Source organism: Bombus vancouverensis, chromosome 15 (genome assembly GCF_051014615.1).
Source record: "Bombus vancouverensis nearcticus chromosome 15, iyBomVanc1_principal, whole genome shotgun sequence".
Taxonomy (NCBI): Eukaryota; Metazoa; Arthropoda; class Insecta; order Hymenoptera; family Apidae; genus Bombus; species Bombus vancouverensis.
Genome location: NC_134925.1, coordinates 3,085,509 through 3,111,525, shown reverse-complemented (window position 1 = coordinate 3,111,525; position 26,017 = coordinate 3,085,509). Strand labels below are relative to the sequence as shown.

At 36.4% G+C, this 26,017-nt stretch overlaps 3 protein-coding genes and 1 long non-coding RNA gene across 13 annotated transcripts; 1 reads left to right on the top strand and 3 right to left on the bottom strand.

The window, feature by feature from the left end:
• Positions 1-157: 157 nt before the first annotated feature.
• On the bottom strand, positions 158-17,883 carry RhoBTB (Rho-related BTB domain containing). Of its 4 annotated transcripts, none has more exons than XM_033347529.2 (15): positions 17,750-17,883; positions 8,557-8,920; positions 7,911-8,014; positions 7,261-7,458; positions 5,711-5,918; positions 5,355-5,597; positions 5,183-5,268; positions 4,722-4,848; positions 4,470-4,604; positions 3,981-4,004; positions 3,362-3,512; positions 3,120-3,250; positions 2,803-3,045; positions 2,571-2,719; positions 158-2,300 (listed from the first exon to the last, which is right to left on the bottom strand). In XM_033347529.2, the coding sequence occupies exons 2-15, from the start codon at positions 8,734-8,736 to the stop codon at positions 2,066-2,068; spliced, it is 2,214 nt and encodes a 737-aa protein (XP_033203420.1). In that variant the 5' UTR covers positions 8,737-8,920; positions 17,750-17,883; the 3' UTR covers positions 158-2,065. The 4 variants fall into 4 exon arrangements, with proteins under 4 accessions (XP_033203420.1, XP_076481270.1, XP_033203419.1 ...); XM_076625155.1 differs by lacking the exon at positions 17,750-17,883 and adding an exon at positions 15,097-15,221; XM_033347528.2 differs by lacking the exon at positions 17,750-17,883 and adding an exon at positions 13,967-14,100.
• LOC117164476 (uncharacterized) lies at positions 13,457-18,009 on the top strand. 7 transcript variants are annotated; one of them, XR_013060229.1, is made up of 7 exons: positions 13,457-13,826; positions 14,037-14,697; positions 14,816-14,970; positions 15,050-15,152; positions 15,245-15,480; positions 17,340-17,432; positions 17,879-18,009. It is a non-coding gene; the product is annotated as an uncharacterized LOC117164476 (long non-coding RNA). The 7 variants fall into 7 exon arrangements; XR_013060226.1 differs by having other exon boundaries at positions 14,037-14,420; positions 14,497-14,697; positions 14,816-15,480; XR_013060227.1 differs by having other exon boundaries at positions 15,050-15,480.
• Positions 18,010-18,771: 762 nt separating this feature from the next.
• Positions 18,772-23,573, bottom strand: LOC117164471 (alpha-tocopherol transfer protein-like). The gene is made up of 8 exons (XM_033347534.2): positions 23,446-23,573; positions 23,288-23,351; positions 20,679-20,823; positions 20,337-20,496; positions 20,070-20,250; positions 19,741-19,926; positions 19,549-19,654; positions 18,772-19,286 (listed from the first exon to the last, which is right to left on the bottom strand). The coding sequence occupies exons 3-8, from the start codon at positions 20,815-20,817 to the stop codon at positions 19,126-19,128; spliced, it is 933 nt and encodes a 310-aa protein (XP_033203425.1). The 5' UTR covers positions 20,818-20,823; positions 23,288-23,351; positions 23,446-23,573; the 3' UTR covers positions 18,772-19,125.
• Positions 23,574-24,866: 1,293 nt separating this feature from the next.
• LOC117164475 (uncharacterized) lies at positions 24,867-25,859 on the bottom strand. The gene is made up of 3 exons (XM_033347537.2): positions 25,780-25,859; positions 25,398-25,715; positions 24,867-25,152 (listed from the first exon to the last, which is right to left on the bottom strand). Exons 1-3 carry the CDS (start codon positions 25,857-25,859, stop codon positions 24,867-24,869), a joined length of 684 nt encoding a protein of 227 aa, XP_033203428.2.
• Between the last annotated feature and the right edge of the window lie 158 nt (positions 25,860-26,017).

The window sequence follows — 26,017 nt, the reverse complement described above, 5'->3', positions numbered from 1 at the left end:
ATTAACTGATCATTGCTATCCCCACCATTCCTTGGAAGTTTCTTCTAGGAGCGAAATTCTAATTTTTTAATAAACAGTCAGTTAACAAGATAGTACCGTATATGATATACATACATAATGTAAAATTACAATTCTCCGTCTATATTTTGTTTCTCCCCTTTTGTTCCTTCCCATTCGCTCACTCATTCGAACATACTTTCATTGCACGATGATGTATGAAACAATCGATTGAACGATGATCACGGCAAAGGATGATCTAACAAGTATTAAATTATTTGTGATATCGATCGCTAATAATACAAGTTGCTTCATATCTAAACGAGGATTTATATACGTGATTGATGACCCACTTTGACGATACATAATTACGTTTCTTCGGCGTACGAGAATCAATTTGTGCCTTACAAAGTACAAGTCGCTAAGAAAATATATAATATACGCGAGGACTCACTCTTACACAGAGATACATTCGAACGGACCATCGCTCTATACCTTACGAATGTTACGATATACGTAATTATAATCGTTACGAATTAATTATCAATTCATCCCCATTTTCTCTCGTTATTTATCCTATTAAATTATTCTTACCAATGTGATCGTAATTTATAATTCTAGCAGTAACCCATTACCGTGATCGATATGTCGCAGTTTTTTTATTGGACGATCCAACTTTATGTCGATTGAACTGCATGCACCCCCCATTACTTAATAGTAATCGACGATTGACGAGAATAGCTATTTCATTTAGCCGTAAATCGTTACAAAATAGTACAAATACGAGAGGACTTCTCGCACTCGAAGAAACCGTAATCTCGTCGAACGGAAACTCAAGAGATGAAGCGTCGTCGGATGTTGTACAAACAATGTAAAAATCCGCATCGATTTATTATTAATAGTTACTTATTCCTTATAGAACTATGTATATCCCTTAGTATAGTCACGCTCTACTATGGACTAAAGCTATTGCTCGTTTTCTTCAGTCTAACACGCATCGATAAAATTACGACGAATCTTAATCGTCTCTTGAAAATTTCATTTTTTTTCCTTCAGTGGCTCGATTTAAAAAATTTTCCAGCCCTTTTCCTCTTGCCCTTCTTTTTTTGTAGAATTAAATTGTAATTTGAGGCGGAGGGAAGCTGGAAATTACAATAATTATCGAAGTAAATACTGTTCAAGATTTCCCAGTATTTAGACGCACAACGATTCGGTAGAAAATGCAATTCGGTTTTCTATGCGTCCTGAAATTTACCATGAAATTAATGTAGAAATTTTGGTTTAGGAATATACAGAAATCATGAACAATATTAACTAGAGAAATATGAAAAAATCTCAAGGGTGTTAAGAACCACCGAAGTAACTCTTGTATAAAAATCACTTGTTACGTGATTAAAGTAGATGAGCAATCTGAAACATTCACGTTCTCCATAGAAAAACGTGCCGTGCTCATTGACGGACAATTGGATGCAAGACATTCTTCAACTTATATCGTGATTTATCTTTTTCACTGTAATTCATATTTACGGATACGATCAAAAAGACGTTAAAACATGTCCCAGGTGATCGACATCACCCTATTTTAGGGTCGCTGTGGCAGCAACGACGAGTCGTCAACAAAAGGCACCATCTTGTTTTATTTGCTTATAAACGACGGACGCCCGTGTGAAATTCTAAAAGAATCGACAGCATAGAATTTGTTTTAAATACACTTCTTAAATGACAATACGAATGTTGGATTCATTTCCGTTGAAGTTGTACAAAAGATACGATCGCACCAATTCATATATCGTTTTTTTCTCAGACTGGACACTTTTTTCCAAGACAAAGAAAAACAGGAAGAAGAACCAAGAAATTCATTCTCATTACGTACGGCTGGTAAAGGACTGGATGACTTATATCCGGATTTTTTCATAGGCATCTTCGAGTGTGCATAAATCGTGTTTAACGTTCCTTAAGTATAAATCTGTAGCAGTATCAAAATAGTAAAAATGGTGCATATGAAGACCATGAGCACGGGTAGGACCAGAATGAATCGGACTGAGCGGCGTAAGCCGCTAGGCTCTTGTCATACAACCTGTTCACCTGACTCTATAGAGTCGAATAGGGGTCGTTCAGCTTGCGGATCGTTGTTCGCCGACGATGCTGTACCTCCACCACCGTTCGAACTTTCTCTCCTGGTTTTGCTCGTACCAGAGAAGCATAAGCAACCGGACTGATTGCGATTTCTCTTCAACGTCGGCTTATTTTCGCGGTCACGTTCCGCCAAACATTTTTGGTAGTAATCGTAGTCTTTTAAATACCTGTTGAGTAAATGATTAATTAATTTTTATTTTTATTAGATTAGCAATTTCGTTTTGTCACAGATACGACTATGTATGACTAAACTTTAATAGATGCACAGGAAAAGATATATATTAATTTGATCAATATGTGTTCATAACTCATCCAGAACGATTGTAATTGAAATAAAATTGCTGTGCAACTAAAGTTCTTTTTAGTCTTAAAATTCTGCGCTTCAAAGAGTTAAATAATTAAACGCTAATTTTAGATTCTATATGTAAAATACGGACCATACTGGAGGCCATCGATGCTCGTTCAAATATTCCTGGTTCTCCGGATGCAGAAGGCGTACGCTTCGCGGAGACATTTTGCACAACTTGTTGTAATTGACGCACAAGTGGTTCATACACCAGTCAGCTAGTTGATCGGCATTATGCAACTGCGACATGCAAGTTGACGAGTAAGCTATCAGAAGATGTTAGATTCATCGATCATGTACAGGTCATTGAAGAAACAGCTGACCTTGCACGGTTCCAGCAGTCTCAGACAGTTCTCCACGGCCTCGTTTCCCTCGTTCTGAGACAATCTCCCGAGATCTTCGATCACTCTGCTCTCGACCAAGTTCACCAGTCGTTGCAAACAAAGACGATTTGCCAATTCTAAGAGGTTCAAGCACCTGGCAGAGGAAATTGCTGGCACTTCATCCGTATAGAGATAGCAGAGTAGTTTGTGGAACGTGTACTCGCGTACACCGGGAAACACTATCTGTTCATCGAATGTTATTGTAATTTTATTGTGATAAAATATTTTTGAAAAAGCTTCAGGAGACTGATATGTACCACTTTTGCGCTACTTTCGCGGAAATCTCCGGAGAACATGGCCTTCATTACATCACATCGGGCAGTGAGTATCGCTTTGTGGGCTGGAACACTTCCATCGTCTAGTTCAAATATCACATCAGCGAAGAGTCCTAAAAGAAATCATATTTTGTCATCGAAAATGAGAAAAAATTATTTTAAATTAATTTTTAATATTATTAGACTGCAGATGTTTTGCTTATTATATTTCATTAATACAGTACCTTGTTCTAGACAAATGTCTTCCAAACGTTGCCTCACCACTTGCTTATACCTATTATTAAGATCATTATTAAACTGATCTCTTGTTTGTAAAGTCCCAAGCACCATCAATAATTGCGGAAGCTCCAAGAATTCCGCCGCTTGTCTAATCTCCTATATGTGAAACAAAGAGGAATGAATCGATATTCCTATGTAATAGAAAAATAAGCATGAAATGAGAGTTTTAGAATCCATTTTTACATTGTCAGCTGAAAAAAAGTTGATAATGTTTTTCATGCACCTGTGACCGATGAAACCTCAATTGTTTAATGATCCTCGTATTTAAAAATATGTATTTTCAAATCCTTTGCATAAATTATGCATAATACTTTATGAGTCATTGGATACTACTGTATAGAAATTATATTTTCCTTACTTAATGTCTTTATCAAGGCTTTTTTTTAGAAAAGAAACATGCTAAAATGATGATAAATGTGACAGTGACCTAACAAATTGACTTTAGGAATCGGTGAATCGATATTTTCCATTTAGCTAAATATCTCTACGTTGTGCGTGCGTGTAATATGTGTTCGTGTGGATATGTATGCTTGTGTCAGCAAACGTATTTCACATTGTACTAACCAGTAGAAGCCCGATAGGAGCTGTCTGAAAGAATAGAGCCGCGTTAGTTCCCGCATACCGAACTCGTGTTTAAACTTTAAACTTACTATTTGCATAAAGTATTCCTTCGACAAAAAAAATACATTTACTCTACGGTTTAACTCCGATCCAAAATAATATAACCTACTACTGGGTATACAAATATTACATAATTACTCTATTTACATAATTTTCTGGAATTCCTAGTATCGACCTAATTTCCTAAAAAATATTAACCAGTTGCTTCGAAAGCTGTTCAGATAGGTTTACCTTTAGTACATTTGTATCATAAGAAATACACGCATAAGATTTATTTATCAATTACTATATATATTAAGTTATTTTTTTAATGCAATAATGGCATCGAAAGGAAAATGGATGTATAAAAGTTATTATATCAACTAAAAAAAGAATGTTAGATGGCCCACGGGTGTACCTGCCCGCACAGGTAATTGTACCGACGCAACGTACTTGTAGATCGTGATACCGTTTATCCAAGCTGCCCATGTAAATGAATTGCAAGCACTGCTGCATCGCCTGGGGTGTAATTAGTTTAGACAGCGTCACCACGGTCGTTGGTTGCTGCATTCCATTTGTATTTTCAGTCTATAATTTAATTGAACAAAAAAAAGGAAACTAATTAGGATCTTATTATTATGTAACTCGAATAAACAAATTCTTATTAATTTATTTACTTTGGTTTTCATATTTATAGAGACTTACCAAGCATACACGGATGTTCTGGAAGGCAGGATGATTAAGTTCTCTAGTAGCTCCAGGTGGTTTCTTTTGGTTGTCCACCGTGGGCAGTACTTGGAAGCTTGAACGTCGCTTCAGTTGTTCCCAAACTCTACAATATGATTTTCGCAATTTGGTTAATTGTGTATAACGTCATTGCAATACCATATAAGAGGCTTGGAAATTTATAAAATTTAGGAAATTATTCAAGATAAGTTATCAACTATCGAGTATCACTATGCGATATTATATGATAGGTATTAATAATCCTTTTTTGAGTGAATAATATATGGAATAATACTTGCTATGCTTTTAAAAGTTATTATTAAAATACAAATATAAAGCTAACAATCTGTTTTTAAATATTAGAATGAATAATAGACAATTAAAAATTTCCAGACAATAATGTATATTATAATTTGAACAGATTTGTTCAATGAACTCACTTTGCAGGTTTTGATTGATCGATACGAATGAGGCATTCGGTGTCATCGTTGAAGTCACCGACCGTTGCTTCGCCGAATGTACTCACCTTAATACAATTTTTTTAGAAATGTTTGCAAGTAAAATATAAACAATAATTTAAAAAATAAGAGGATAATAAGAAACAGAGAATACCATGCTAGATTCGCTAGAGCTTCGAGGTGTTTGTTCCTGAACGAGTTCCATAGAGAAAAGTCGATGGAACGCGGGCGATGCTGCGGCTAAAAGACACCTGTGAGCGGAAAACGTGCAGTTTCCGGCTATCAAAGTCACGTCAGTGTGAACTGGTTTTGTCCACAACGTTTTCATGTTTTCTTCGTAAGTGCTTGTCGCCAGACACACTTCCGGTGGTACAGGTTTTGGTGGACAAAACGGTGCCTGAAATATAATATGCTCTATTAATTTAAATAAATTAAATTATCCTCTGTTAAATTAATCTTTTTCCAAACTGGTTTTTTAAATAAACATGTGAATTTTCTAGGAAAGCTTACCTGAAGAAGAGGCCTTTGCACCCTCTTCAAGTTCGTCATCCAAAATCGTTGTTGGCGACGCGCGATTAAGGCAGCGCGTATCGAATTCTCGAAGACTTCGTTAACACCGTAATATGTAAAGACGCTAGTCTCATAATAGCAAACACCAAGCTCACGTGCAACAGCTCGAGCTTGATCAGGCATTACCAGATCGCTCTTCCTCGTAGCTCTGAAAATCAATTTATCAAAATATTAAATTAATACATTGTAAATTTATAATAGATTTATAAATTTATAATGATATACAAGTACTAATAATAATATTCAAATAGCTTAATTTTTATACAATACTATACAAATTAATACAATCTGAAGTTAAAAGGATGTTACTCGTAAAGTTATCTTTATATAATAGGATTCTGCAAAACGATCGTAAAAAAGATACTGAAAGTCACGATGAACTTTGAAAATCCCTTGGGAGTCTTCAATATGTCAAGGCTCGGAATCCTGTTCTATATCGCGTGGCACATCGAAATAAAATATTCTCCGCTATACCGTCAAGCAATATAGGTGCAAAAATTCAGTATAAATGCGGTATTTCATCGATTAAATATCCTAACGTGAGTAACTTCTCCACCTGCGAATTTACAATTCTGTTAAAACTGGTATACATATTCATATATAGCTACTACTCTACTTAGGTCACAGAAAGATGTCAATCCTATATTAGCTTAACCATATAAACCAGTGTTTCCCAACTTACAGTTTTCCTTCGTGTTTACGTATAAAAAGGCATTTTTAATAAAATAAAAAATACACTTAAAGCATATTTTCCAGAATATTGTTCCAAAGTGACTGGAGCCTCTCAGAAGCCTTCTATCAGGAATCTATTGACTCTACGATCCGTCACGCTTAAATTTTTTTAGTGGCTAAAATTTTTTAGTCATTTTCTCAAGTTTTTAATAATGTGATTAATTTAAAATTAATACTATAGATATCAATAGTAATTTTTTTCAATTACTTTTGACAAGAACATCGTAGAAATTTCCTACAATAAGATATTACAAGTTTTCTTTTAAATTTCTCAACTTTATGGAAGCTATAGTGATCCTAAACTTTTGGTCAGTAGTATAATATTAGCATACCAAAAGATGGTTACTCAAAATCTCAAAATGTGCCTTTTCGTACCCGTCGGTAATCTGGCTATCGATAAACCATGCAGGATCCCTTAAGGACCCCTCTTACTCAAGAACGTCGATCGTTGCATTTTACTATGCTAAGAATTGAACAGAACTCGTTGGCTGCGGTGGTCTGCGTTGATAATATCCTCGAGATGGCGGAGAAAAGATAGTTTCTATTTGATAAGAGGCGCAAAGGAGTCGACCGATCGGTAAAGAGTCTACGAGGCATTCGCGGAATCAATACTTTGACATACTTCGTCGAAGAGGCTGTCGTTGCATTTAAACGAGCTCCAATATAGGCTGAAGAAGTCGATTCAGGAAAGGGTGTGTTGCTTCTAAATGTGGAAAAGAGGAGACTGACTATATGTAGTTGAAGGAACAATATCGTACCTCACGAACGGACTGCGGTCGCGGAAATAGCTCAGATACGTCTCATCTCGGTACATGTAACGTAGATCGTTCTTGCAGCCCACTAACAGTACCGGAGTCTGTGGGCAGAATCGTCGTATTTCCGGATACCACATCGCCTTGCAGTTCCGTAGAGATACGGGATTTGTTATAGAGAAACATAGTAGCACAACGTCCGATCTAATTTTAAACATACGTAGAGATTAATTGTTTGATCTTTGAAAAGTTAAATATACTAATCGTGTATTCTTGTATTAAAATTATGAAGTTTCAGGAAATTTATGGTTGATCAGTACTGGCTTCTAAGTGGTTCGCGTAGAAATAATAAAAAGGAGAGAAGAATAATTACAGCGTGTAAATGATAGACCACATATAAAAAATTGATATCAAAATATATGAAATTATTTTCTTAGAGGATTAAGAGGTAAATTCTATACTAAATATGACGGCAAACGGGATAAGTGTTAAAATAATTTATATTAGTTTTTAGAGCTATCGTAAGATAAAGCTAAAATTGTAAGTGGCAACTTTACTACGATCGAAGAAGATACAAGAATATTCTGTTTGTGCGTTAAATGGTACGCTAAACACAGTGGAAATTTATGAGAAGATTTATTTGACGATTATCTTACCTGCCGTACGCGAAACGTCGATCCTTCTCGTGGTCGCCAAACGTGTCCCAAAGTCGCAGGGAAACATTCACGTTATCGACTACTTCCCAGGAACGTTCTAGGACCTAGAAAATGGACGCAAGTTGAAGTCTTTTATCTTAGTTACATTTTTACATTTAACGACTGATCTACAGTGTGCGGGAAACAAAATATGAGACTTTGAGATAAATTCGTCAAACAGTCCATTGAGCAAAGACCAAAGACGCAATAACGTTCCTCAAAAGCGATCAGACGAAACTGGCCAAACCAGAAATCTACGCAGAGATCACGATGAAAGTGAAAATACAGTACAGGTATTTGAACGCCTCTTAAGTGACCTGAGGGTAAGCACCGATGTAAACATTTCCTCCCAACTTAAGAATTTTCAACTTCGACATTTACTGCTCGTTAAACGCTACATCGCGTGCGAAGCGTTTTGCGTTGTCTTTTCAAAATTAAAACAATGATTACTACTAACAAATTGGAGGCCACGATTCACAAATTCTACCAAACCCAATCTACATGGAAGATAAAAATTACAACCAACGAACGATATCGCATCTAATCTCTACTAAAGTTAGACACTACGACTCAGCGAAGAACATCGAACGCTACTCCATGAACTCACGTCCTTGTAGATTCTATACTGGTCGATGGCCCAGACGGTGGGCACGTGAGTCGTCAAGAGTTGCGACAGCGACACGTGTTTGTTGCAGGCTCTCGCACAGATCAGCCTGGTCTTTCCAACTGCCGTATCGCCGACGACCACGCACTTGACCAGTTCCTGATGCGGCTGCTCATTGTCCATCACCGACAATCTCCCCTGTTCATCCAATATGCCCTCCTCTCACGTGCCAGGTCGTCCGAAATCGCGATTTCCTCCGTTGCTACCGTTTCGTCAGTCGAATGGCACAATGTCCACATTCGATCTTCACCGTGAAAGATGACGCCGCGTTGATCCTGGCGGTCTGTTCCCCTTAACGATGCTGAAACTGAAATCGTAAAGGAAAATCGTAACCATACGACTGGTCAATGGATCCACGCACGCGATGTCCTTGGAAGAATTCTAGAAATGATCTAATCGTTGCTTGGAAATTGCAAGGAAAAGAATGGTGCAGGCATGAGGGGAAAGGTGCGAGGTTTCACGTGAGAATAAACTTGGTACCGGTTACGTCGCGTGTCAGACTGAATTCTACTTGTAATGCACCGCGCGCTTTCAGTGCGTTTGATCTTTCATTCGACGCGGGTTCTCTGTGATCAGATTCTTCCTTTAGTCAGTTAAAAATTGTACCATAGCTTCTAAGAAAAAGATGTTCCTTCGACAAAACACAAGCTAAGGATCTGTAATACTCGAACGACGAAGCTCAACATTTTGAACAGTTCGATACACGATATGTTTCTTGATCGAAAGTTAAAAAGACGCTGATAACGATGCAGACAACGGCGCAGACACGATGTCGATCGGTCACGTAGGCGTAGGTATTTTAAGCTTACGTGCAATGTTCAGACGTCCAGGCACCGTAAATATACATGTATACGCAGAATGCCTATTGATTTGACCCCGTAAGCGGCTTCTCTATATTTAGTATCGAACGTTCGTAACTTCAACCTCAACCCCGCCTATCACCTTAACCCTGAACCAAGCCATGGACACTAACTAGGAATTCTCACGTTCATACGAGCTTCAACAACAGGATGACACCGTCGTTGATCGTGTCAGCTTCGAAGTTTCGTTTTATCTGGTTTGCACCGAATTTCACCAAAACTTACCAGAGTATGTATTTATATCGGAGCACCAAAGTCAGATATTTTCTAAGCAATGCGTGACGTTTATTTCGGGTATGTGGATATCAATTTGAACGTCGAAATCGTTAGATTTGTTAATTCACGAGATCGTTGAGTCAATCGAGTGTTGGTTTCCTTCGTTACGTTTGAGAAGGTGTTCTTTCTGATATCAATGTTGAATCAAGGATTTTCTTCTTTCGTGCTATCAATCATTCTTTCGAAATAAACGCTTTTTATACATATATCCGATCGAATAGAAAATCAGATTGAAATCAGACATAAAAAGTGCATCAAAAAAGTAGAGAAACTGCGTTTACCAGTGAAACAATTACTATCGCATGACAGGTGAGACAATCGCATGACGCGAGAAACAACTTTATCCCATCCCTGACTAGACTATAAAATCGTATTTCAAGCGGACACGTCGATAATCGGTGCTAGGTGACAGCGTCTATACGTGTATGCAGAACAATCAGAATGAGTCACAACGTGAAAGTCGAAACTGTGGCCCGCTCGATACATTGGCCCGTGCCGAGCGCCTCTTCCTTTCGTGATCCGACTCTGTGAATGAATTTACTCCGACAATAAGAATCTCATTTTACCCATCAAACGTCGCCGAGGAATCGATTGCTGAGAAGACAAAATATCTCTCACGTTCACACAGACGTAGGAAAATTCGCTACTTAATTTGCAAATTCATTTAAAATCTATTTTTAAGCTTTAATTAGGATATTAATATCGGTATGATCTCGTTTCGATACAGAGCTAAAACGATTTTTTTTAGACAAATGCTGAACCTTTAAATTAATTTTCTTTTGCTCGTATCTCTACCTATTCTAATCGTTGAAGTGAACAACGTACATACGACGAGATTCTCAGAAACCAAATCAATCAACTCTACTTCTTCTAAGTTTCTAATTTCTTAATTATTTCTCGAAAAACTCAATCTTGTCCTATTAATTAAGTTAAGATAATGAAATACAAATCATATTGTGTAAAGGATTAAATGTGAATACCGAGGGGTTTGAACGTTTCGAGAGAGCAGTTTGGCGGACTATTTCTCCAACAAGAAGCAATTTTGCTCGGCCATCGCACGCTAGCCAAGCCTTTGCAGTCAAGGAACTTCCCAAGAAATTTCTTTCACCGCGGGAGAGGAAAGAAGAAAAAAGAAAAGGAGATGAAGTTTGGAAGGGTCGGACGATCGATAATCGCGGAACGTTCGCGAATCGCATGATTGCTTATACATCGACAATTAAACGTCGTTTCCTCTGTTGCAGCTCGTGAATTGTCGTCGACTTTTTACAAGGTCTTATCGATTTGCGATGCTTGACGTGGCACACGAAGATTTCCACTGTTTGCGGTGAATTACCGAGCGACCGGAAACGATCAACGATTCGTAGGGCGAAGAGGATACTCGATGCCGCTGCACTTGAACTTATCGCGCGATCGTTAACGCGACCTAGAAATAGGTGCATTGATTTTCACGTCGACTTATCCAGACATTCTAATTATTAATAGACTGCAAATATCCACGCATCTACGCGAAATATGAACGTGCAAGGATATACAAAATATGCAAATATTGATCGGATCGTTATAGCATTTCTGACATCAGTGAAATCTGTCGTCTCGTAAGATCACCATTGTAAATGAAAGTACATAGCATATTTAAAAAATCATCGTTTTTAACGTATATTTGTTGAACTTTTCAAAGGAAATAATATGAATTTTGTCAAGCTTCCAATTGATCGAACGTAGATTTCCTCATAATAAATTACACGATAATATTCTCGTCGAGAATTACTTGAATTTTTGTGTAACTTAGTTTTGCATCGAGACGTGCGTTTTACGATTCCCCGAAGTACTAACTTCCTATTACTTTCAGTCTTCTATATTACTGATTAAAATTTGTTTACGAGTGTCATTAGTTCGCGAACGGTACTATTCTACTCGTTCTCGTTTCATCTCAGCAGGGTGAACGTTAATTTCGACGGTTCATTCACGACGAAGAGCACTTCGGGTATTACGCGACGGCTTTGAATGAAACTTTGCAACTAGGTCGAGGCTCGGAAGGTATCAGAAAATGATTTCGTCCGAAAAGCATTTAAACTCTCGAATACCTTCGATACTTAGAGAAACTGACAATTCCCTTTCTAGACAGGTAGAGTAAATTCGAGTAAATTGAAGATAGGGTTATGTAGCCGTCATTGTCTCATAAAACGAAAGAAAAATTCGTGACAAATCTTTCAACACGTCTTTCATTCTTCCTCGATAAAAAACGAACCTAAAACTTGATTTATTATGAATTGCAATTCTAGGGAATTGATATCTCTTTGTCTTCTTTACTCTCATTTTTCTTTTAAAAATATAAATTTTATTTGATTAATTAAACTTAAGTAAATCTATTAATTCGTTTAAGTAACGAAAGCTTAGCATATTTAGATCTATCTAATTGGTATTTAAATAAGTTCGTTAAAAAATTGATGTATATCTTTATATCCGTCTGAATGATTTGTAGCCTACAAATTTATTTATAGTCTATCTTCAACTTCCTCTTAAGAAGTTCAATTTCCATTCAGTATTCATCTACAGAAACGTCTATTTCTTCAAACTAGACTCTACAAATTTTTCTTTCGTGAGTATCGTATTGACTTTAACCCACGATTACAATAACTATGCTAATTTTCGTCTTATTCGAGCGATTTTATCGAGACCCGGTCGATGAAATGCCTAAACGTAAACGCCAAGGTGACATGGACACGTATTGCGTGTGGAAGATCCGTTGACGCATTGCAGAAGAACAAAATTATCGGGAGAGGTCAGCAAAACGACCGAGAAAAAGGTAGAACAGTGCATAAAAAAGGAATGTTAAAAAAATAAAAAAGAAAGACAAAAATGGTGGCGCATTTGAACCGACGGAGAACAGCATTCGTCCCTGCTCGGCCGGTAAATCAATTTCGTCGAAGGACGATCTAAGAGTGCGAGAATTGCGGCGGGGTCAACGAGCCACGCAACGGCCACATTAATTAAGTAAACGCTGCTCCTATTGCCGACCTCTTTCAGCGGCTAATCGCTTTCGACGCTCGTGCGATTATGTTCACTACGAATATCCAGAAATTCATTTCTGACGCCGTTTGTTTTTTATATTTCATAAATTGGATGATAGTTGGTTAATAATTCAGAGCTTTTGTGTCATCGGTTTTCCAGGATAACGAAAGTAAACCTTCCTAAAAACGTAAAAACGTGAATTTGCATAAGTATCTGTAGTCTAGTAGTATTGAATGTCTATATTAAATACTATTTAGAAAATACGATTGTTCTAATTTTTTGCTAAACATTCTTAATGTTTCAAAGATATACAACGTAATAGATATTATTTAATTCTTATTTGTTGGTTTTATACCAACAGGAAATTGAATTGTATGCATACATTCATGCGTGCATAGTATACGTATCAAATGTAAACTGAAATAAGTATATGTAAATAAATCTTACATCCAAACATATTTATTTGCCTATTAATAGAATATAATCAATCACGAAATGTCAAGGAATAATAGAAATCTTATGCTCACATAAGATTAAAAAAAAGAATCATGGAAGAAAATTAATTGTTGAATTTAAAAACAATTAATCAAAAGAGATTAAAGTGGTAATAGTAACACAGATACTATTTTTCTACATCAATCATTTTATTCTAATTGAAAGTATTGTTAAAATTTCACATTTCTTTCGGCATGGAACGTGTTAACCGGAAGTCACTAACTATAAGTATTCCCATCAGCTGTTGACGAACAGTGTGGGGCCTGTGTTACAATTTACTTTCAGAGTATCGTCATTCTTGCAATTTTTATATATTAAAAGATGAAATTAGATAATCATATAGAGAGCATATAATATAACGAGGAAAAATTCATATGTGATCACTTGGAGCAGTATTACGCCAGGGACACGGGCTGCACGGCTGCACGGCTGCACGCAGTGTGGTCTCTTACATAAGTTAGAACAGAGGTTAGAAAGAGAAGCATAGAGAATACGTTCGACCGATATGAATAGTTGACACGATGTTTTCACTTGACACCGGTTTTCGTTAGAAAACGAAGCTCTGTCTGCGTAAGTAATCCTTTCAAAATTTTCATAAACGATCAAATAGATAGTTAACTATTAACGATCAATGGTGCGTTCATTAAACCAAAGAGGATTGAACAATTAAACGTCATCGCGATATACAAATTTAAAATTGTATCACTTACCAAGTTAGAAGATGGTTGATTTATTTGACAAAAGATTCTCAAATCTGGCAGTGTTCTTTTTTATCTTTAGGTCTTCGGAAGTACACTCACTACCAATTCAACATGAAGAAATCGAGAACGATGTTTTGTCAACGATCACCAATTCAATTAATACGAAGATTAACGCTGGTTCCCTTAAACACGTTGAAACGCGAAAACACGCGAAAATATTGAAACGCGAGGAAAGTTAACAGGCTGAACCATCTACGTCCGCAACGTATACGTATATTGACAGCTACGTAGACGAAACGAGTCTCATAAATGCACGAAATCACGTCTACTCGCACGCACTGTGATACTCAGATCGGATAGTGTCTTCGTTGATAGAAGACGAATCCATAAACTCGCGTTTCACAAACGTACAGCGAGATTCTGCGAGACGAAATGAAACAACTAGCTGAACGAAATGACAAAAGTGAGGTTACGTAGGTCCAGACTCGATGACACGAGTTATCGAGACGCAGTCTGATAGTCGATGACTTTTACAACAGATTTCTCTCTTTTCTTCTTGTTCCTACCGTCTCTCGGATCGTGACAATGGACTAGAAGCTGCAGCGGCACGCTGCACACCCAGGACGCACCACGCAAGTTCCAGCTGACGTCCTGGCGAATCGAAGAAGTGGGGAGGGAACGGAGCAGTCAAGTGTGGTGGACAGCCCTCATGGACTTAGATCGGCCCTCGCGGCTCAAAGGTTCGTTACGCTTCTCTCGATATTGCCAATTCATCCGATAGTAACAGTTTGTGACAACAACAATTCTTTTTTATATTTGATATCTTGGAACTTTGTCGGACATCTTTCAATTTTTTAGGAGAAGCATAAGTGGAAAAGCAGGATTAGGGATTATTTGGTTATGTTTTGCAACCCTTTGACTATCATTGGTACCTGTACGTGATAGAAGTCAATGCTTATAGAAGGTTAAAGATAATCACTCGCTAGATATTAATAATACACCTATGAATGCCTGTAGGTACTCCAACTGTTCTTTTTTTCCTAACAAACGAATATATTCCTATATTACTGATTTTATTTTTGGTATATGCAGAATGTAAAATGTGAAATATTAAAACAAAAGATATTGTGAATTCGTACACAGTGATTACTACCGCATTGAGCACCTCTCGTCTTCAAACACGTCGGATCAAAAGGTTACTTGAAAAATCAAGAAAATGAATGAACTTAAATTACTCAAAATAAATGAAACCAAATGGAAAAACTATACACAGCTGTTCAATGACAGTTTCTTCTATGGATCGAAAGCGCGGTCGCGAAACTAGACCATGTTAAACCGCCTAGATATGCGTCCCGTCGTCCCGACAATGCACGTGTACTCGTTCAGAGGTACACAAGCAGCTCGATTGTCGACAGCGAACTCGTTGTGCCTCCAAGCTTCGAACGCCGCGAATCAGCAGGAGGAAGAGGGAATCACCAACGCCACAGGAAGGGAGAATCACCGAGACAGGAAAGGAGGAGAATGTAAGCTTCGGCAAGAGTTGGAACAAGAGAAAACGATCAGCAGTCAGCCAACCGCGTGAGACTGAATGAACTCGTCTCTGACCCCGACATGCCCTGCCTCGTTCCCGAGCGACGACAACCCCAGTCTACCACTTCTTCGCCTCTTCCTCCATTTCGCAATGCCTGTTTTATCGCGAGAGATTTTTCATGTTTATCGTTGATTATGGTCAGAGCTTAATTATTCTAGCTATTAAGAAAGTTTGAATTTGATGGTGATTTAGAATTTAATATTTGGAATTTGCTTTGATCCATTTTATCCAATTTGAAATCCAACATTGCTTTTAGAATACTTAGAATACTCAAAATTTTCTGATCATTTTATTCCTCTTTTTAAATTGCAAGTATTCTTGCCTTCTGAGTGATCCAGCCTTTCTTCAAAGAAATTATTCTCAAATAATTTAGTTTCACAACATGACGTTCTGCACGATTATTTTTCTGTTACAAATTAACCGCATCGCCCAATATTTCTTTCATCTTTCTTTTTACCAGCCTAATTGTACCAAGTACAAAGAACAGCCAGAATTATTTTTCCCATTTCTTAGGAAAATCATATCATAGAATCTAGAGCTTTTATATCGACGAGTCAGTAGTTTTTATGCGGATTAGAGAGATGGAGGAGCGTTTGTCTTTGATCATCGAAATCGCAGGACTTCGATAAAGGGATATCGCAAAAGGGATATAGTCGGTGGATTACGCAAAACAGAAGTCGAGACGGGGAAATAAAGCGCGTCGAGACGGCGACACCTCGTCCACGCGCATGCCAGCCTCGCTCGTGACGTCAGAGAGCGAAAAATCAATCCACCCTGTACAGTGCGGCAGGACAGGGACGTTGTATATCTGGCCGCCATGGTCACCGTCATTGAATTAGCCGAATTAATTATAGTTCGCCTAATCGATCGCCCTTGGGCTAATTTGCAATTTTAGAATTCTGTCGATCGTTGATATCTTGGAATGTGACGAATGTTTTGCTTTCTTGAAATGAGTTTTCAGGGAGAAAGAAGTAGAGGTGTAGATAGCTATAGATTGAAATTTTTTAGAGCCTCAGAGATGGAGGTAGAGGATATTAATATACGGAATGTGGCTGGGATTGCTTGAACTGAAAAATGGAAAGAAAGAAGCGGGAGACCTAGTTGTTACGCGGCTCGACTTGGCAAGAAGTCCCACAAGGAAGTTGTATAAAAGATTGGAGTAGTATTCTAGTTTGAGTTTGTAAACTCATTTATGGAAGTACTGAGATGAAATTGGAATCTAAGAAGAGTTTAGGAGAAGTATGAATACATAATATACTCAATAATGAATGAAGATGACTATGATTGAATGTACATAAATGTAGAATATTGTAATATCAAAGTTACTATAGATATTTAAAATTTCAATATAAGAATTGAACATGCTACATTTTAATGATTACGATGTTCCAACTACTTTGAAATACTTGAACATTTTTCTACTATACTATGAAATTGAAATTAATCAATAATTTCGTCTTGTTCAAATAATTTCTTTTAATTTTAAGAATAAACAGATCCAGATTAAAAAGATAATAAGATGCTATAGGTAGAGCTTGCACGTCGTGAAACATTTCGTTACGCAATCCATTCAAACAGCACCATTTAATCGATTAATTAATTGTCCGTTCCACCTCGTTAAGATCACATATGCTGGTGTAATTGAAATAATGCTTATGCAATGCAAGACGTTACTTCGGAAGATAGGGACGCCGATCGTTTTCCCATAATGCACAAATGAATCCCAGGTTGCGCGATATACAAGTTAACAAACGCTGGAAAACGTATTTCAACGAGTTTTATTAATTGCAGAATACTTTATTCTGATCCAATCGCGATGCACCTTCCCACAGTAATCGAATCGACATACTGACGTCGGATATCTCAACGACCAATGACTCAGAGGTAACGCGTTTTATATCTTTTTGTTCTATTCTAGGATATTTAAAGAAATATAAATCAGCAATTCTATGGTTAAGCAAATATATAAATTCACAAATGTGACGACTGTCTAATTGGATCTAAAAAAAATCAAAGGTAGATTTTCAGCGTAAAGTTCTTTGAAAATTTTCAATAATAGTTCTTAGAGAGTTTTGAAAGCTAAAATATATACATATATATTATATGATATCTTTTTGTATTTTTCAAAAAGACATTTTTTTGTTTTTAATTTCTCTGCGCCTTATAGATTTCCTATCCTCTCTATATTCTAAATTACTCACCTGTTATCCGCGTTTCCGACTATTTCCTACTGTCGATCTCGGGAAGCAAACTGTTTTATGCGTTCCTGGCAAACGAAGCTGCACCTTCACATGATAATTAATAAAGACTGTTTTTCTTTCGCGCCGTAGATGGTGTATTTGCGAGACCTGACGCGATCGTGTCTCAGCTACGAGCAAACAATCCGTAAGATTGCAACCGAAAGGGATTTCTGCATTGATGTTGTCCCGTGCCTCGGCTTGGACCACCATTAGCTCATCAAGTCCGTTAAACGGACACGAAAGAAGGCAGAGACGCCGAACGAGGCGGACTTAAGTGTCTGGAGCTGTTCGTGCAATTGTTAAGTAACAATTTAAACCGTGTATAGACTGATGAGCACAACGACTTGGTGCACGCTGCAACGCATTAATATCTGACTGCCGTCGTGTCAGATCACTGGAGCATTCATCTTGCAATTTAATTTAGAATTTGTTAAGATAATTGGAGTTATTGGTATATTAATTGATCATTTGTCCCTATAATTAAATTATTAGATGCCATTGTTAGATAATAGGTATTGGAATATTAATTAATTATTTACTGACAATCGATTGTGTAGAATAATTTTTGGCATATATGGAAACAGAAAATTTGAAACTTGTGTCAGTAGTACCTTAGCTTTTCTACAATTTTATTGCAAACGATATTGAGTAGCCTGATGTGCATCAAACAGTTGCGTTTCACTTAGCAATCTGTGTTCTGCATTGGGCTATCATCCAATATCTTTGCAACAATGTTATTGCTATTCATAATAATACGTGCTACGGCAGTAATTGGCAATTCCAAAAAGAATTCCACATAATTTGATTTCTACTATAGAATTTTTATCTTTTTTGTAATTCTGTTTAAATATATTTGTTGAATTCCAAAGTTCAGTGCATTTTTTAGATAGTACAATATACCTCTGAAAGAAATTCCATATAAAATATTTATGTAAAAAAATAGTTTATTGTTAATATTGAGTAAACGTTACAAAATAGCAGAACAGTATATTTTTGATGCATTAATGATAAAATTATTCGATTAATCATCTCAAACATTATTTCAAACGTTATTTCTATAAGATAAGCAATATCAATTTCTACTGAAACAAACATATACCAACTGGAACATGTTCCAAAGTTTGGAAGGGTCCTGTGGCGCTATCTGAGTTAGAACTTTCGAAGCGTTCTCACCAAGTCTAGTTTAAAAATCGAACAAGTTCCAAACTGTTCGTTTAGACGTAAAACATAGTCTTTGTTATAAAAAACAACCTTAAATACAATACAATATTAGATTGAAAATAAGGTACAAACGAGAAAATAATCATAGAGAAAGTTAATTTTTGATTCGAGAGATCTTAATCAATATTTAATTGTCTGAAAGAACCCTGTAATCCATCCAGTTCTGCCAGAAGTCTTGATTTAGATTCTGGAACTCTGGCTTTTTCGTTTGTTCGGCTAAGCTTTTCTTCTCGCAAAAACCAATCTCTGTTTTTCTCAATTTTCTTTTTCCACGCGTCTGAAAAAAGAGAGAAGGAACCACTTTTAGAAAAATTACTAAATTATAAAATTGAGATTACTAAAAATTTAAAATTTGTATAGAGATTTGTTTATTCTATAAATATCCCAACGAATATTTTATTTCAAATACCTACTTTAAATACCTCTACGTATTGTCTGCATTTTGTACATTTTTACTTGTCTAAATTTCCGTGAACACCTGCGATCTAATCATAACAAATTTCCAAGAAATTTGTAAAAAGTGAAGATCTTTTACGAACCATTTAATTCATCCAGAGTGCCTGCTTTCCCACCCCACTCGTTTGGAAGTATATCCTTGTCCATGTAAGGGTACAATTCCTCACCACCACCGGTATGAATGCAAAACTTAAAAACGAAGAATGCATTCGTATTATAATATAAAATAATATCGTGATCTATGAAAATCAAAGCAATTTTTAGCGATCATTTACTTTCTGTACAAGTCGATCCTTTAATAGAGGGTAAAATATATTTAGAATACTTTCAATGAAAGCAGGCGCGTGAAGGAAGTGGACTCTATGCAGTCTTAATGGCATGCTATCTTGCACTGCCAACATCGACTTCCGGACGATGCTCTGCGTTGGACTGCACTTCGTAAAATGAATCATGCTGAATCCCTAATCGAAAATTTAAAGACTTAAATAAATCAAAAGATAAAAAGAAAACTAAACAATGAAATATCGTATAATACAATTTTCATGAAATGATTTTTTATTTATAAAATAGAATACTGTATAATGTTAATTTGATGAGATAATACCTCGAGATCGATAACCATAATGTTTGATAGACAACGTTCTTCCATTAAACGAGTATCCAGAACCATAAGAATCCTCCTGGAGATAGCTTGGATAGAAAACCTCTCTGTACTAGTGTCTTTTAATCGCAAGATAGTTACGCGGTGTCCTTCGTCGGTTAATGATGGTAAGACGAAATAATTGCTAATGGTAAATTGGTAAAATATTGAGTTAATCTTGGGGGAAGTTAGAAAAAATTAAATTCCAAATCAAATAATTGAATTAGTTACATTGCTTCGCAGCATTCTTGAATTTCTCGCGCAAACGGATCTCGAACCGCGAAAAATTCTGGAATCGCCGTACGCACGCTGAAATATCTCTCCAAAATCATCTTGCATCGCTCTATGCTATTTTTGCAACCAAATAGGAATCTTTCAAGCCTCGCATCGTCTGTGATCAAGCAATTTTCAAATTAAAATTTAGATCTTTAAATCTTCAGTCTTTAAATCTAAATAATTTGTGATCTTTAGAGAGATTTATAATCACGGACGAAGGAAATGCCTTTTCAATAACATTTTTCTCAAAATGGCATCTTTCCTTGCTTCATTTAAAGTATACAAATAAAATCAGACCCATATGATTAGGTAGATGAGGTTGTTTCGACAGCCACTCGCGTATGGCAGCCACATCGCGTTTCTTCACTTCCGGATCCGTTGGAACCGCCTCGTTTATTCGTTTCTGTTGTTCTACAGTCGGTGGTAGTAACGTCATCGCGTGCTACAATACAACAAATTCATTTTCATTCGCCTCAAACAGAAATCTCGAACCTTGACTATGTTATCGTAAATCGCGTTAAAACTTGACTAAGTCCGAATTCCATGGAACGTTATCTGTTTTCACTTGTGCACGCAATTTTCACGCGGAGGAAACGGTTTATCTCGGGAACAACACATTAACAATCGATATTGACATTCGTCACGCTCTTTCGACAAGTATATTTGCGCATAAAGTGCAGAACTCATTGTGGCCCCTTCGATCCTACACGAAATTTAAGCTCTGTTCCTGTCCTCGAAACATTAAATCTCGTTAGATTATGTAAAATTATTATATTCGACAGAGTCCTTGACTAACTAATACGGCGTTTAACAAGCTTTCAATTATAAAGACTTGCTAAATTATAGTGGGACTGAGAATCCTTGATTTCACTCAAGACCTGGGCCCGGACTTGGACTTTCAATTAGCATGATTATGTCGTAAACATCAGAAATGAATATCCATGACTGTTTTTGCCAGTTTAAAAGCATGTCGTTCTTAACTGCACAGCATAGTTCCAAGAATATTTTCAAGTACTTTATTTTTGTTCTTACTTTGCCTCTAGTGATTCTAACGTTTTCTAATATTTCCAATGTACCGAACACTTAAATATAATAGCAAATACTTAACACTTTGAATATACTCGATATCTTGAACGAAGTATCGTTGAATCGAGAAATAATAATCACAAATAACGCGAAATGCATGTTCATAAATTTTCTAAACTTTCTAGAATTCTAGCAAAAAGGGAGAGTGAGAATATTTGTTTTATGTAATGTCAGTGTCTTCTCATACTTTGGACACCGAAACTTCTAATGCATGGTCAAATTAAGAAACGTGAACCTTGAAAAAAAGGAAACGAAACACATTTCAGAAGAATTTCCTTAACTTTCCATTTTTATCTTGATCTCTATCCAATCGTTTTTTCTAAATCATTCAAATCAAAGAAGCATTTACAAGACTTTTGAAATTTTAATTACCTTTATCTTCAGCTGAATATTTTTATCAATTAATTTTAATGTTTCCTAGTGTCGCGAACATGACGAAGAAGGAGGAAATTGCACGCGATTTCTGATCTTGTCGATTAAAGAAACCATCGAATCGCGAAGGTGAAACGATCGTCCGGAGGAACACCTGACAACGCGAGAAAAAGAAAAAAGAAATTCGACGTGATCGGAATTAGACATTGCCGGTGAATTGCATCATTATCGAATCTTGGGTGTAGCCAATTTTTTCTTTTCGTAACTCGATCGGAGAAAGTTGCCACGAAATCGAGTGCCATGTCGTCGAAGATCGCTCGAACGTGAGCAAAATTAGTTAGATCGGCGTAAAAATTGGAAAAGTCGTAAATCAGTGGAAGAGAAAGCGTGATCGATGTAAACAACGAAAAGAAGACAATTGTAGGTGCATTCTCGATCGACGAATTCGATTCTTCCACATCATCTTATTCGTTCCTTCTTCCATTTGGTTACAATTCGACAGCGAATGTTTACTTTTTAAAAAAATCTCATGTTCGCCCATATTTCATATTTTTCACATCTTTATCTCGTAGGAAACTTTTTATTCGTTCGTATTTCAGCTTTTTCATATTTTTATCTTTATCTGTATTTTTAGGAGAACGAAAATAACGAGATATCCGTGAGCAATGCTTCGGATATTTTACTTATTTTTGCATACCTGCATACGCCTTCCATATTATCGCATCTTTGACTTTTCTTCCATAAATTGATAAACATACATGGATAATTACGATTATTGAAAAAAATTGCTGTTCTTCTCGGCTAAAATTTTATTTATGTTTATTCATCTTTGTTTTTCTTCTCCTATCCTCGCTCATACTCGCTTCTTTCGTTATTAGTATTTTAAAGAAGACTTCAATAGAATATGTTTCTTAGCTCTTTGAATTCATTTCACACAAAAATCTCTAATTCTGTTACTTTCAACCGATAATTCCATTTTAAATACTAGAGGAGGTAACAGAGGATTCAAAAGAATAGTTTTACATTCGTGACCACGGATCCTTCGGAACCAATCGACTTTAACCAAATCAGTAAAAATGTATCGAGTAAGACGAATCGATATTTCTTTGCAAAAGGATATTTCTGGTTAAACTCCCATTAGCTCGATTGAATAAGAGAACATTCGACCACGTATTTATGTGGTCGAGCGTTGGAAGCTGGTATGCATGGGAAGCGTACGAGTTTGCAGTTGAAAAGTGATTAAGTCAAAGTTCTATTGATTCGATATTTCTTTTCTCGTGGTTCCTTGAACCTGGTCGCTTATACTCGATAATTTAATGAGATAATAGATATTGTTCCCCATTAGACAAAGATAAAATTATATATCCCTTTCAGAATTAGTACCACACGTTCATCGATTCTAATTTTACTTCAAATTTAAATTGCACATAGCTAAAATTTATTTTTACCTTTTTGTATTCTCCTAACGCGGAAAATAATTTCTTTTCGTAATTCACTCGCTTGTAATAGAAACTGTAATAGAAATCAAACCAATTTTTTCGGTGATAATAAAAGTACAAAGTTTAAAAACAAATTGGAAGTATTTTGACCTTGTAGTTTTACTTACCAAACTACTCTCCAAATGGAATAAATCGTTCCACAAATTATCACACCGAATTTTAGATAGCAAATGTCATAAGTGTTGTTTCAATACGAGATCCAAAATTTCCACTAAGCTGTGTTCAACCTGTGGAAGTCGACAAGATACTGCGATATCTGTGTAGAGAAGAGCAATTTCTTTAGTCTGGCCCACGTGTTCCCCACCTTCGTAAAATACAGGAAGCGCAATCGGGCAACGTGGTTCACATGGAAAAGAAATTAGACGCTGAATTTTCTCTTTTTTCTTATCGTCTCGAGATTCTCTGTGTATGCGAAACATTTGAAACGGAAACTATATAAACTAACCATTACGCGATCGGTTTTCGCGTCGTGAGTAACGAAAAAGAAAATTGTCTCACGGAGAGAAATTTTGAATTCTTTAAAGCTCTGTTAGCTTGAAGCTCCTCCCACATTTTTCTTTTTATCTTTGTTAACGTTACAATTTCTAACAATTTATTCGCGAAATCTTGCTATAGTTAAGGAAATAATTATTTCCTATTTTCGTTTAAGACTTCCTAAGTATTAGAAATAGTCTTCCAATCTTTTCCTGAAAGTTTCTTGAAATTCATAAAAATTTGTTATATCGCACGATGACGAAAAGATCGTTTATTCTCGACGTTTGTGTACAAATTTCTTGAGAATATCGTAAAAATACACAATCGTAAAAATACAAACCACGATCGTTCAAACCATCGAGAGAAAACATGTCAGTCGCCGGAAGTTTGCAGTGTTCGACGGCCCAAAAAATTGGAAATCTTACTAGCCTTTAAATGTCAACGAAAATGTAAAATCGTCGAAGTGAAAATATTGAGACATCTGGCGAAATGTTTGATGGTCTTTCTGTATGCGATACCATTTGTATGGCTTGCATCTGGTGCTGTCTATTCTCAAAGTGGTAAAAGTATCGCATTCTTACATTGATTTAACCTCGAATAAACATCGATTAATCGTATTACAGCTTCCCAAATTCTATCAGCCTCAAGGAAGTCGATTCTAGTGAACGCTGCAGTTGGAAAAATCCCAGTAAGACAGGAAAGATGTCACGACTTGTTCACTGCTGTTTGAGCTTTACGGAAACTCTAATACGCTATAAATCTTGCAGAGGAAACAACTGTTTCAACGACGTTCAGAAGAATTATAAATATCGAGTATCCATAAGTGAAGATCCGTCAGAAGATTTATAGCGTCGATAGGATTTGTTAAAATGTCTCGTTACGATAAAGTAAAAATAAAAATCTCGTTAAGATCAAATATTTATTCCAAATATATAAGATAGTTAATAGGAAATGTTTCAAATAATTTATAAATACCGTCCATATGCTCGTGATTATAACAGAATGTAAACTGATAATAATATATGAGAAATCTGCTAGATTTATTTTACAAAATTCAATTATACTGTTCCTGAGGCGTGTATTCAGATATAGATTGATGGTCAAATTGCGATTCCATCAGATTCGAAATCGGTACTTTCTTCTCTTCCGCGTTTTGCTTAGCATTAAGATCTTTCATGGCCATTTTCGTGGCAATAAGATCAGCGTCATTGTCTAAAATCTGGACGATCTTTTGTACCGTTGAATATTCCATCACCACCGCCGATTTTGGATCGTTCGTAGTCTGCGACGCTTCTGACATTCTCGCTCTATCTTCGAGCTCCCAATTTCCTATCATTTCCCTGAAATGTAACCAATTGTATCTTTTTGTCTCTCGTCTTTTACGGTATAAAATCTATGATTAATAATTTTGGAATAATCGTAATTTACTAATTTTAGTAGAGTTGGTAAAGTTTCTAAAATCTCTAAGATCACGAAAGAAATTCTAGCGAAATCCTGATAAAATTTCGAACAGCCGACTCAGAAAAGTTCCTTACTAATTCAAGCTTCTAATTTCCCTAACAGAATTCTAACAAATATTCCTTACATGGACGACAGTCGTTCGTCGCTAGGTGTCTTGCTTCTCGACAGATACTTCGATTTCAATTTGTGCTTCGAGTTCTTCCTGTTCTTATTCTCACGGTTCATCGTTGAATTCGATTTGCTGCGACTGACTGAATTTACAAGGTTATCCTGTTTCGAGTGTACAGGTTTTTTCGACGGATTACTGTTTTTGGACGAATTATTGTTCTTTGACGAATTGTTGTTCTTTGACGGATTATTCTTCGACTTGGACGGATTCCACTTGGTGCTCTGTGACATGGGATCTTTCTTGAAACAGCAACGATGAGTTCGATATTGCCACCTGCCGAACACGCGTGCATTAAGAGAGAAGCAAGAAGCGAAAAAGCTTATGATATTTTGTTTACCATAATGCGCAAGTTGTGACAGTGGAGCTGAACATAAAGAAACAATTTAATACTGTCAGTACGATCAGTGGTTCCAACATGATAGGGACTCGGAATCGAGTTTGAGAATTTTTAACAACGCCAATGACGATGATGATTGAGACGAATCGTGAATTTGGAAACAGCCGTCGATCGAAAGACACTGAAGTTACAGATTCTGTTTGCTTCGAAAATAAATGACGAACGATTAACTCGATGT